This window comes from Paroedura picta, chromosome 5, assembly GCF_049243985.1.
Source record: "Paroedura picta isolate Pp20150507F chromosome 5, Ppicta_v3.0, whole genome shotgun sequence".
Lineage (NCBI taxonomy): Eukaryota > Metazoa > Chordata > Lepidosauria > Squamata > Gekkonidae > Paroedura > Paroedura picta.
Genome location: NC_135373.1, coordinates 38,836,854 through 38,849,927, shown reverse-complemented (window position 1 = coordinate 38,849,927; position 13,074 = coordinate 38,836,854). Strand labels below are relative to the sequence as shown.

At 48.1% G+C, this 13,074-nt stretch overlaps 1 protein-coding gene across 1 annotated transcript in view; it reads right to left on the bottom strand.

The window, feature by feature from the left end:
- The window catches only part of FNDC5 (fibronectin type III domain containing 5), a 40,314-nt gene that overhangs the window by 12,031 nt on the left and 15,209 nt on the right, over positions 1-13,074 (bottom strand). Inside the window, exons 2-3 of the mRNA XM_077337366.1 lie at positions 4,638-4,753; positions 1,753-1,951 (exon numbers count right to left, since the gene is read on the bottom strand). Of these exons, the coding sequence (XP_077193481.1) occupies positions 1,753-1,951; positions 4,638-4,753 (315 nt within the window). The remainder of the gene's footprint in view (positions 1-1,752; positions 1,952-4,637; positions 4,754-13,074) is intronic.

Sequence of the window (13,074 nt, the reverse complement as noted above, 5' to 3'; positions counted from 1 at the left end):
CGGGCTGGGACTGTGGTGCGCAGGGGAAAGGCATTCAGACTTCACAACCCCCTCTCCCCCCCCGCCTGAATTATCTCCAGAGAGAAGTGATTTGCTGCACTGGGGAAAGAGACGTGTAGCCATAGCAGCCTCCAGCCGATCCGTGTGGCACTTCCAAGTAACTAGAATTCCTGCTAAGAAGTCAAGTAGACAGAGTGCAAGATGTACATGCTCATGTTAGCAAAGAGTTGGGTCTGTGTTCTCCACAGCCGCACAGCAGCTGTGGAGGGGGGGACTTAAAAAAATAAAATAAATGAGCTCAGAACATTTCCGCAGGGAGAGGAAGGGCTCCTGCCCCCCCCCCCCCACACACACATACACCATTTTCTCCTGCCAAAACAGTGCTGCGTAGGAGTTATTTCCCATCTTAAACTGTTCCCTGTGGAGAATTCTGTGCTTTTGGAACAGCAAAGAAAGGGCGAAATTCCCTCCCGGCACAGTTGCAGCAGACAAAAATGGCCTGGAGGGAAGGCAGGAGCACTTCCTCCCCCTGTGGTGGCATTCGGAGCCTAAATGGGCTTTTCTTTATTTTTAAGAAGCCGTTCCCTGACGTTGCTCTAGCGCTGAAGGGAAGCTGAATTGGCTGTGGGGAACCCAGGCCCCACTGGTTTTCAAGCAAATGTGCAGCTGGCCCCAAGAGGTATGGTGAGCCCAGCTCCCGCCCCAGCCACACCTCTTGCTGGCTCTGTGCTTGGCTCACACAGAACTGCTGTTAGATCCTGGGGAGGTGAAACTTCCCCCAGAACAGAGCTAGGCAATCGTTTGCTGTGGCCTGATAGGCAAAAACTTGGCAGGGCCCAGCTCATAAGATCACCTGAAGAGCCCTGCTGGATCAGAGCAGTGGTCCGTCTGTCTAGATCCTGCATCCTGTCTCACACAGCAGAATCTCCTGGAATCTCCAGATGACAGAGGTTGGTTCCTCTGGAGATAACGGCTGTGTTGGAAAAGGGACTTTATGGCATTATCCTCTATGGCTGACATTCCACCCCTACTCAAGCTCCATCTTCTCCAGGCTGCCCCCAAATATCCAAGGATTTCTCAGCTCCTAGCCTTATGCCAGCCATGTCATTTGCCCCTCCCTGCCATCTTCTGGACACAGCTCTGCAGACCCTCCGTCATCCTACTGGAGGCTCAGGGCTCCCCCTCATGGGAGGTGATGGTACTGTGTTCAGTTTTGGGCACCCCAGTTGAAAAGGGATGTTGACAAACTGGAACGTGTCCAGAGGAGGGCGACAAAGATGGCGTGGGGTTTGGAGACCAAGACATATGAAGAAAGGTTGGGGGAGCTTGGTTTGTTTAGCCTGGAGAGGAGACGACTGAGAGGGGATTTGATAACCATCTTCAAGTATTTAAAAGGCTGCCATATGGAGCAGAGTTGTTCTCTCTTGCCCCGGAGGGACGGACCAGAATGAATGGGATGAAATTAATTCAAAAGAAATTCTATCTAAACATCTGGAAGAAGTTCCTGACAGAGCGGTTTCTCAGTGGAACAGGCTTCCTCGGGAGGTGGTGGGTTCTCCATCTTTGGAAATTTCTAAGCAGAGGCTAGATAGCCATCTGACAGAGAGGTTGATTCTGTGAAGGTTCAAGGGGGTGGCAGGTTACAGTGGATGAGCAAGAGGGTTGTGAGTGTCCTGCATAGTGCAGCGGGTTGGACTAGATGACCCTGGAGGTCCCCTTCCAACTCTATGATTCTATGATTCCTACACTGACCTTTGTTTTTGGAAGCCAGTTTCTCAGCTTCCCGGGGGGTCTTGAAGTGGACAGGTTCGCTGGCCGGACTCTGGCCTTGGATGCTGATAGACTGCACGTGCACAATGTATTCGGTGTCCTCCTCCAGGTCCCAGAGGGAACATGAGCGGGTTGTGGTGTTCACCTCCTGGATGAAGCGCAACATGCGCACGTCCTTCTTCTGCAGGGAGAGAAGTCACAGCACAGAAGCACTCAGGGCCCGGCTCCTCCAACAGCTCAAAGAATACGCTGGCTCAAGGTATGCACTAAAGCCAGGTTTGCATCGCATATTAACAAACAGTCTGATCTAAGCATCAGGATGAGAACAGGAGAAATCAGCCTACAGAGATTACAGCCATCAGTGTTCAGCTCCTTAGCAAACTCAGTCTAAAGCCCTCAAGGACAGTATCTCTTTCTTTACTTTGTTCCCCCCCCCCCATTCAGATCTGCTCATCTAGTGCAGGTATTCTTTCTGGAGGATGCAAAGGAAGACCTTTGCTGGGTGTGCAGTCCCATGCTGCACACTTTGCATAGTGCATTTTCCATGTGCTTTTTGCAGCTAGATTTTCCTGTGTGCTGAACAAGAAAATCTCCTTCTCAAGTGCATTGAAAGTGCGTAATCTAATGTGCGTGGAATGGTCAGGGTGGCAATCGATGAAGCTCTTGAATGGATAGCCACAAAATGAGACAGTACTTAGATGTTGCCAGCGGCTTGGAAGCCAACTGGGACCCACAAGTTAGCTCAGGGTTGAGGGCAGTGACCTGTCCCATTCAGCAACCAGACAGTCCCCATTCTGTGCTGTACCAATTGTCATAGGCCACCCCTGGCCCATGCCAGTTTAGCTGCTTCACAGTTGGACTGGCCCATAGAGGCTGCCTTGAAATAGCCCCCCATTTCTCCTTGCTTTACACCAGGGGTAGTCAGACTGCGGCCCTCCAGATGTCCATGGACTACAATTCCCATGAGCCGCTGCCAGCTTTCACTGGCAGGGGCCCATGGGAATTGTAGTCCATGGACATCTGGAGGGACGCTGTTTGACTACCCCTGCTTTACACTCTAGAAAGACTCTGTGTTCTTAACTGTGTCCTTTAGACTAGGTATGCATAACAATCTCCTAGCAGAGCAAAAACTTGCACATTACTTAGACTGGCTGTCCCATGTTTCAGCACCCTGTTAGATCAAACATGGATACTGTGGGAAACTGGACTTCCCACTTGAATTTAGTTGGGGGAGGGGATGCTGTGTCCAATGGTATAACTAGCCAAGTTCTCTTTTGTTCTTTGTCTTCAACTATGTTCACCTACTGCTGGTTCTCCTGCTGATGCTGCCTTCCCTAAAATAAAGGAATATAAATTCCTGCCTTCATATTCTTGGATCAGCTTGTCTTCATTTCCCTAAAATAAAGACTGTCTTAGGTTTTCCCAGTCCCTGGGACTCCTGTGCGTTTGTCTTGAGGGGTTTTTGGAACCTCTGGGTGACCTTGGGCTAGTCACAGTCCTGTTAGAGCTGTTCTCTCATAGCGATTCTGTCAGAAGCATTCTCTCCCCCACCTATCTCACAGGAAGGGGAAGCCATTGTCAGCTGCTTTGAAACTCCTTCTGGTAGTGAAAAGCGGGATATAAAACCCAACTCTTCTTCTTCAAGGCTAAGACAGCCTATTGGTGACCCCTCCAGTACCCAAACTACGGCTAATCGCAGGCAGTGGCTTCATACAGATAATCACAAGCATTTGCAAAAGGACAGGCACCAAGGCAGAAAGTACTGATGTCTCCAATAGATGATTCAGCCTCTCTGGTGGAAACTCCAGTGACAATCCTTGTAAACACTCCCCCCCCCCCACATACACAGACGTCATTTCCCAAAGACTTTAATAATAATTAATGAACTACAGCACCAAATGCCAGTAACTCTATCAGAATTATCAAAGAGGAATTACCCCATGTACATGTGTAGTCCGAGATTATCCAACAGAGCAATCAAAGCTGTCTCAGACCCAAAACCAGGCTAGAAGCCAACCAGAAATGGGTCAAGGGTAGGCGAATTATCCAGAAATGCCCAAAGTGGCCTGCCACCCTGGATCACCTTGCTCAGAAATGGAATAGTGGAAACAGGCCTGTGAATTAGCAGGATCTTTTTCAATAAAGGCCTCAGGGCTGCTTCGTTCAGTGCTTAGAACAAAATCCCTTCTTCCAAGGAGCAATTTACACTGCTAAAGACAAGAGCAGCTAAATTGGCCCAGCAATACTGAGCAAGCCACAATAGTCAGGGGTCTAATTTGCAGGTGGCCATCTTCATAATCCCAAGAATCCTGCTCATATCTCTCAAGGGGGCATCAGGCGAAACCTGACTGATGAACAAGCACGTCTAATCATCAACCTGTATTGAAAATGCTGTGTAAACTGGTGTGGATAAGAGACATTTTTTTTATCAGCGACGATTCTTGCAGGATTCTCATGAGTGGAACAAATGAGCTTATGCAATAGTGGAAAGAGACTAGTTAAAAAGAAAACAGGAATCATCTTTGAAAGGTGAGCAGGACAAGATTCACCTGATGTAAACAGGGTAGAGAAAAAAAGGCCTTCTTTGGGGTCATCGCTGCTGCCCCTCCATTAGCCTGCAGGTTGACTTGGTGGCATGTTTTGCCAGATTCACAATGACACCCCCCTTTCAATTTCATTTCCCCCAGCTTCCTAGCAAACGTGTGTGTGGGGGATCCTGTTAGTGGAGAGCGTGTCAGGCTGCTAAGGCAAGTTCTGGACCTTTCACTTGCCCGTCAGACATTGTCCTCGTAATAATTCGGGAACTTCTGACTCTGTCCTGAGAGGCCTGCAAGAAGCAGAAGTAAATAAACTGGCTGCAAGCTGACCTGCTGGGAGATGGCAAATCCGATGACCACTTCCTCTTCCAGGACATCCCAGGTTACCACGGCTGAGTTGGCCTTCAGAAGCTTGACCGTGACGTTGACTGGAGCAGAGGGGCTGTCTGCAGGGGCACAAAGAGAGGGGCATGGGGATAGAGGTGTTTCCTTGTCGGAGCAGAGAGAAAAACATCAAATACTTCTCCAAACAGTGTGCAATTACCTGACGGAACTCACTGCCACTTGAAAGCCACTAATGCAAATGCTTGAAGGGAAAAAGGATCAGACAAATTAATGGAGGATAATGTCTATCAAGGGCTCTTAGCCCAGCCACTGAATTAGTCTGTTCTGTTTAGAGGCAGTGGGGGTTGGTGCTTCTGAATAGTAGGAAGCCTATAGCTCTAGATCCTAAAGACACATTGCACTAGCTGACATACTTTCTTCCAGTGGAGTCACACCTGCAGAATCCAAACCATCATTCCCAGCCATCCTACCACTCTATAGCTACACCTAAAGCACTTCCAGCCTGTTCCACCCCAGCAGGGACCAAAACTTGTCAACTAAAGCGAACCTCCATGTTTAGAGGCAGTACAACAGAGGAATGCTGATGCTCAGGTGACCTGCTTCTATGCCAGCAACCAAAGTTAGAAAGTATTTATTTAAAAGAAAATGTTTACAAGCATATGCTTAGCACAGCACCAGACTGAGCAACGTATTCCAAAATAAATTGGGTAAAAGCACAAATCCTTCTGTCCCTCTTTGTCCTACTAGATGTTAAAATGTAGGACAGGCTCCTCTAGCTTAGAAAGTCATGGATCTCTACCAATCTCCTTCCTGTTGTCTGTAGCATTTCAAAACTCTCAGATTGATCACTGGAAGAGACAGAGAGCTGACCATTCCATTGCCTTCAGCCATTGATTTATGTGTAGGCTGCCAATCCCAGCTGGCTGGTGATGGCTGCTAACATCAAAAATTCAGTACATATATAAAATCAACAAGATATCCCCCCAGCCCCCAATCCTCCCACCTGGCTTAAAATAGCTAAAAAGATGTGACCAAGATGGAGAAGAAGAAGAAGAAGAAGAAGAAGAAGAAGAAGAAGAAGAAGAAGAAGAAGAAGAAGAAGAAGAAGAAGAAGAAGAAGAAGAAGAAGAAGAGTTGGTTCTTATATGCCGCTTTTCCCTACCCGAAGGAGGCTCAAAGCGGGTTACAGTCCCCTTCGCATTCCTCTCTCCTCTAACAGGGATCAGTTTAGGAAGATTATGTCCCCCTCAACCTGGCCTCAACCAAAGGCCTGGTGGAAGAGCTCCATCTTACAGGCCCTGCAGAACTGCATTAGTCCCTGAAAGGTCCACAGCTCTTCTGTGAGCTCATTCCACCAGGCTGGGGCCAGAGCCAAATAGGCCCTGGCCCTGGTAGAGGCCAGGTGAACCTCACATGGGCCGGGGATCACCAACCTATTGGTATTCTCAGAGCGAAGCACTAGGTCCATGTACATATGTATAAAGGTGAGCAGTTGACTGTTTCCCCCCCAACCTGCCTGGCTCCAGCCCAGAGGAAGGAAAAATTGGTTAAACTGCTCCTTTAAACCACACACGCAAATAAAATGCATTTCTTCACACCTTGAAAACCCTACCAGGTTGCCATAAGTTAGCTGTGATCTGTTTTTTTTTTTGGGGGGGGGGGGGCTGTTAGTTGTTTTTCCAGATCCCCCTGGTTGGCCACTGCTGTGGAAAAGGGATGGTGGAATGGACAAACACAACCAACATCAAACAAGGTAGTCTCTATGTTCTTCTCAACAAAATAGTTTCTATGGTCTCTAAATATATATCTGAACCAGAACGCAACTGTAGCGGCTGAACATCAGAGTCCAAAATCCCCAGCTCAAGTCTCAACTAAACCACAGCTGTAATAGCTGCCAGATTTGTACGGGTCACAGTATCAACTAGGATCTGAGGGACACAGATCCAAATCTTCACTCTGCCATGGAGGCTTGCTGGATGGCGATGGGCCTGTCATGCACTCTTAACCTAACCTACCTCGCAGGGTGGTTGTTGTGAGGCTGCTTTGAACTCACACTGGGGAGAAAAGCAGGGTATAAACAAACCAACCAAAAATAGGTGGCCTAAGTTAGCAGCCTGAACAGTCCTGATTAGTCATTCGTGGAAGTTCGTCAGAGCTGGGACATTAAGCCGGGTTGGTCACAGTTAGTTCTTGGGAAACCACCAAGGAAGACTGGGGCTGCTATGCAGAGGGAGGCATTGGCAAACTGCCTCTGCTCCTCACTTGCCTTAAAAAAGCCATAAGAGTTTGCCATAAATCAGTTGTGACTTGATGGTACACAATTAGTTCCTTATTAATTCCTTGTTCTGAGTTAAGCTCGGTCTCTGATGGCCTATCTGCAGGATGGAGATAACACCTTAGAGCATTCCTGGAAGGATTATTGATGTGACATTTTCAAAACGCAGTGAATGCTTAGAAGTTGCCCCATAAAGCCACTCTATGGGAACAGCCAAGGACTGGTCCTTGGGCAGAGTGCCAAATCAGAGCACACCTCCAATGCAGGGCTTTGCAAAGCCAGAGGAAGCCGCAGGCAGCAGGAAAAACAAACGGTTTCAAAAACACATGATTTTAGTGCAGAATCCCCCTCACACATACACACACGCGAAAGTTAATTGCGACTCCTGTGCATGCAACAAAAATAAACGATGCTAGAGTTTGGGTGGCATTTTGGTAAATCTCAAATGGTACAAAGAACCTGGATGTAGCCAGGGAGAGATGCATGGAGGAAGCCAGCAGGGGAAAGCTGTAGCTCAGTGGAAAAGCATCTGCTTGGCATGCAGAGGGTCCCAGGTTCAGTCTCTGGCCTCTCCAGTTAAAAGGACCAAGAGCAAGTAACATCTGGAGCCACTATTGGGAGCATGAAGAAGGCCTCTCTATTCTGTTCATTATTATTATTCCTGATGATTCTACTTTTAATTCTTTCTCACTGGGTTGCAAGATACCACTAGCTGTGGTATCTGTGCTTCACAGCCCCCTGCGGGAACAGGTCTTGAAAACACAAGAACATGAGAAAAGCCTTCCTGGATCAGATCAGTGGTCCATCTAGTCCAATATTCTGTCTCACACAGTGGACACAAGTACCTCTGGGGGATTAGCCAGAAGGCTGAAAGGCTGAAAGGCTGAGGCTTTTCCCTTTGCTGCCATCTGGTACTGGGTGTCAGAGGTTTACTGCCTTTGAACATGGAGGTTCTCTTCTATCACCCTCACAATGCACCGGGGATGCAAGAGACACTGTGGGGAGATGCTTGGCCTGAACTCAGCCTAGCCACAGCAATATCTCTTAGGGAACAGCAGCCGAGAAAATGGCCTAAAGAAATAAAGTAACCATTGCTAAATCTAATTAATCTCCTTTATATGGCTGAGAGCTCTTGCTAGTGGCTCATTAAACATGCCCCTGATTATTAATGGACTTTGAGGGGGGAAAGCCAAGGATGCTACCTCCGGATCTGGATTGTTGTACTTCTTATCTCGAAAAGCCAAAAACAAAAGTCTTAAGAGAGGACAGGCCCAGGGTTGGAGAGAAGCAGAAATCCTTTGCTTCCATTACGATGTGCCTTTAACATTATCTTTAAATAACTACCATGGCTAAAAACTGACTCTAAAGCCAGGGAAGTTATAACCATTCTATTCTATAAATTCTATAAATATAATAAATAAAAAATAATATTCCACATTGCTTAGACCAGGAGTAGTCAACCTGTGGACCTCCAGATGTTCATGGACTACAATTCCCATGAGCCCCTGCCAGCAAACGCTGGCAGGGGCTCATGGGAATTGTAGTTCATGAACATCTGGAGGACCACAGGTTGACTACCCCTGGCTTAGACCTCATGTGGAACACTGCGTCCAGTTCTGGGCACTGCATTTCAAGGATATCGACCAGTTGAAATGTTTTCAGAGAACGGTGATCAGGGTGGTTGTGGGGTTGGAATCCCTGCATCAGGAAGAAAGGCTGAAAGAGTTGGGTGTGGGAAGATGTGATAGGATCGCTGTATTCAACTACACAAAGGGCAAATGTATCAAAGAGGAGGCCAAGGTGTTTACTTTGGCTTTAGAGGCAAGGAGGACTAGGAGCAATGGGTTCAAATGACAGGAGAGGAGGTTCCCCTTAAATACTAGAAAACATTTTTTGATGGTGAGGGCTATTTGTAGATGAGGGTGGCAGTCTCCTATAAGCACCTCTCAGGAGGCTGTGATTTGCTAAGTCATTGAAAAGGTGCCGGTTGATGTTAATTAATGGCTGCTGTTGCTGTTAATTTTAAGGGTTGGTTTTTTTATGTCTTACTGTGGAGAAGAGGACGACAGAGAATGAGGTGGCTGGATGGAGTCACTGAAGCAGTCAGTGCAAACTTAAATGGACTCCGGGGAATGGTAGAGGACAGGAAGGCCTGGAGGATGGGTCCCGATGGGTCGGACATGACTTCACACCTAACAACAAGAACAAGTGGATATTTTTATTGTAACTCACCACTATCCAGCTAGCCCTGGAGTGGTGGGTAATAAATCATGGGGGCTGGACTGGATGCTCTTTATGGTTTCTTCCAGCTCTGTGTGATTCTGATTCCAAATGCCATCCCGGTCTAATGTGAGCTTCTAGCCTGCTCCCATTCTTAGGGCCTTGTGCAGGTAACCCTGCAGTAAATGTCTGCATTCCTTCACACGGAGTCCTGCTGTTTAACCTTACATTGAAAAGCTACCGGGGGTGAATCTTCCCCCAGTTCAGGGAAATGGGAAATGCCAAGAGAGGGACAGAAGTCTGTGCAACTCTCATTCCCAGATGTCATTAGAATGTGTTGCAGAAAACGCATTTGAAGTGTATTCGGGACCCAACATACATCTGGAAGAGCCATTCAGTTGCAACCGACCTACGGCAGCCCCAGCAAGAGAGAAGCCAAGGTGGCCTGCCTCTGCAGAGTCTTCCTTGACGGACTCCTTCCCCTGCTTAGCTTCTGAGAGCTGATGAGATTGGGCTGCTTTCCCTCCCTGTGTAGGATCCAAACATGATGTAAGAACTCCCTTATAAGTGTCCAGCTTTGCTACGATAAGAACCCTGGCCTTCTCCCTTTGAAGGGAGGCTCCTGTGAGTTGAGGAGGCAGAGCTGAATCATGGCTCATTTTTGGAGTTCCAGAACGACAGTCTCTGTTCTTTGCCCCAGCAGCCTGGCTACATCCTGAGCACTTTTGACAGAAGCCCTGGTCTCATCTAACTGCTTCCTCTCCTCTGTTCTTCTCATGGGACCTTGTGTTTAGGGGAGTGGGGCACAATGGTCTTAAGTCAACTCATTCTTCCATTTGCGATAAGCTGCCGGCTTGGTTTTATGTTCAGCACAACCTAGCACCCTTCCAGGCTCCATCCGATTCATTATCCATTATTAAGGTAACTGTGACAACTGAGAGGGTTTACATTTCTTTCCAGGAGAGTCAGCGTGGTATTGTGGTTAAGAGCAGTGGCCTCGAATCTGGAGAGCCAGGTTTGATTCCCCACTCCTCTGCGTGTAGCCAGCCGGGTGACCTTGGGCCAGTCACAGTTCTCTTAGAGCTGTCCTCACAGAGCAGTTCTATTAGAGCTCTCTCAGACTCGCCTACCTCACAGGGTATCTATGATGGGGAGAGAAAGAGAAAGTGATTGCAAGCTACTTTGAGGTTCCTTCGGGTAGTGAAAAGCAGGTTATAAAAGCCAACTCCTCCTCCCAGTCCTCTAGGATGGGAAGAGGAGATCCCCAAATTCACACCATCCCTCAGGTGAGCCCTGTGCTTGGCATGGGCCGCAGAACATCTATATAGGCAGGAGGCTGGGATGGGGCACAGCTGCTTTAACCCCTTGTGACCCATGGGGACGCAGAGTTCCGTTTCAGAACATCTGCACGAGAGGGAACAGGAGTCCAGTCTTGCCCTGGTTTGCCTCCCATGCTGCTGTGCGCATCTTTTTCTGACAAGAAACCACCTGCCAATTAAGCATCTGAAGTCTCCTCCGAGCAGCCAGCGAGACGGACCTCGCCTGTTTGGCAAGCCACAGTGGGCTGTGCAAGTTGCAGGGGAAGGCAATTAGGCACAGACCAAACAGAGGCTCTGTGGCTGGATCCTGCCCTTGGAAGAAAGCCTCCAGCCAAAGCCCATCTCTGGAGAGGCCTTCCCATCGCTGCTTGCTAGGTGTGGAAGGGGCAGGAACCACCCAAGCAAGGGGCAGACTCGGCATCCCAGGGCTTCAGGGCCAGCGCTTGAAACCAGAGTGGAGTCCTGCGGCGTTTGTACTAACGTCAGACAGGCAGGGTTTTGTAGGTCACGCTGTTCCCTGTTTGGGGGGTTGCACTGTCAACACGGAAAGATGCTTCAAGAGGCGGCCGTGCCTGTCGTAAAAGCCCAAAATATACCTGAAGTTCCCTTAGTGAATTGAGCGCGGTTTCCCCCCTCCAAATTCCACTGGTGTGGCTTCTCACGTAGACTCTTATCCTCTCTCTCTCTCTCATGCACTCTGGAAGCCATCCTAAGCAGATCTGCTTCTAATTAAGTACTGTTTTATTCAATGGGGCTTACACCTGGGCCCGCAGCCTTAAAAACTATCTGCAGGCTGCAGGATACTTTCATGCGTGTACCAAGAGTTCAGCACTGAAGCCAGAGGTCTCATAAGCAAGCGGTCTGGGAGCTTTCAGAATTTGTAGCTGTTTTTTTTTCTTGGGGCTTTTCCTCCTGAGTGGAATGTTTGTGATTTGTCTGCCGATACATGGGCTTAAATCTGATATTATATTTGTCTTTGTGTGACAGGAGGCAGTTCCCCTGGGTTTGTTTTTGTTGGCTAATATTTGGATAATATTTTGTAAAATTCTTCTCAGACTTATCACATGAATCCTTACAACACACCTGCAAGGCTGGACAACCATGTTAGCCCCCTGATTGCTATTCTTGGCTTGGGTTAAACATGGAGAGATTCTCCTTGTGGTCCTCATTGCTGTTGAAAATACAGAGGCATTCATAGCAGCAGGTGAACATCCACACAGCAGCTTTTCTTGCCCATTCCTTGGCTCAGCACCTGTCAGTTTCCCTCCATGTACCTGAACCTTTCTGCTTATAATTCTGCAATGAAAAGAGCTAGAGATTTGTTTTTTAACAATGAAAGCCGGATCATTATAACAGTAAACACTATAGAGATTTAGTAATTCCTTTAAAAAACAACAACAAACCAGCCAATGAATGTTGTGCAGGACTAATAATATAGCCCCTTGCCTGAGGTCATCTAGCATGTTCCTGAGTCAAGTAAAATTTGAGATTTCACTTGAAATTTGAGTGAAATTTTCTGGCTCTTAGCCCCCGGTGGTGATCCATGGACTAATGAGTTACAGTACAGAAAAGTAGACTAACATCAGAAACCACAGCAATAACAATTGCTATTATTATATAGTTATCCATTAATACCAATTGGGCATTAAGCCAAGGGGGACTTTCCCAGTGGCCTAAAGGCCTGCCCCTTGCCCAGGCAGGGCCAACTAGTGGCAAGCAAGATGCAGTTCAAATTATTTTAAGGGATCCATTATGAGCCTCTTGTGGCGCAGAGAGGTAAGGCAGCCGCCTGAAAGCTTTGCTCATGAGGTTGGGAGTTCGATCCCAGCAGCCGGCTCAAGGTCGACTCAGCCTTCCATCCTTCCGAGGTCGGTAAAATGAGTACCCAGCTTGCTGGGGGGTAAACGGTAATGACTGGGGAAGGCACTGGCAAACCACCCCGTATTGAGTCTGCCATGAAAACGCTAGAGGGCGTCACCCCAAGGGTCAGACATGACTCGGTGCTTGCACAGGGGATACCTTTACCTTTTATATATATATAGTATTATAATATTGTTCTACTGCTTTGAAAAATGTTGCTACCATCCTTGAGCCCCAGGGGAAGGGCAGGCTATCAATAATCTTGTATTATTATTATCACTCGTTGCCTGTTCCTTTTGACTGGAGATGCCGGGGGTCAAGCCTGGCACCTTTTGCGTGCAAAGCAGAGTTCCCTCCCACTGAGCCACAGCCCCTTCCTTACTGAACCTCAGCAATGGGCCTTCTTGTCTGCATCAGGTACTGCCGAGGTTTAGGGCAAATCCTTCCCTGTCCCAACCATGTGTCTTGCTTGGAGATGTCCCACCAGTATGGATAAGTTACCTTGGTGGTGAAGAGTGCTATCAAGTCTCCTCTGCCTTATGGCTACCCTGTAGCGTTGGCGAGGCATGGAACGAGCAGAGGAGGTTGGCCTTCGGCTGCTTCTGTGTAGCAACCCCTGGGATCTTCTCCCACCCAAGAGCTAACCAGGACCAAACTTCCTGACAGTGAGAGCAGTCTCTCAGTGGAACAGTCTTCCTCGGGAGGTGGTGGGTTCTCCGTCTTTGGAAGTTTTTAAACAGAGGCTGGA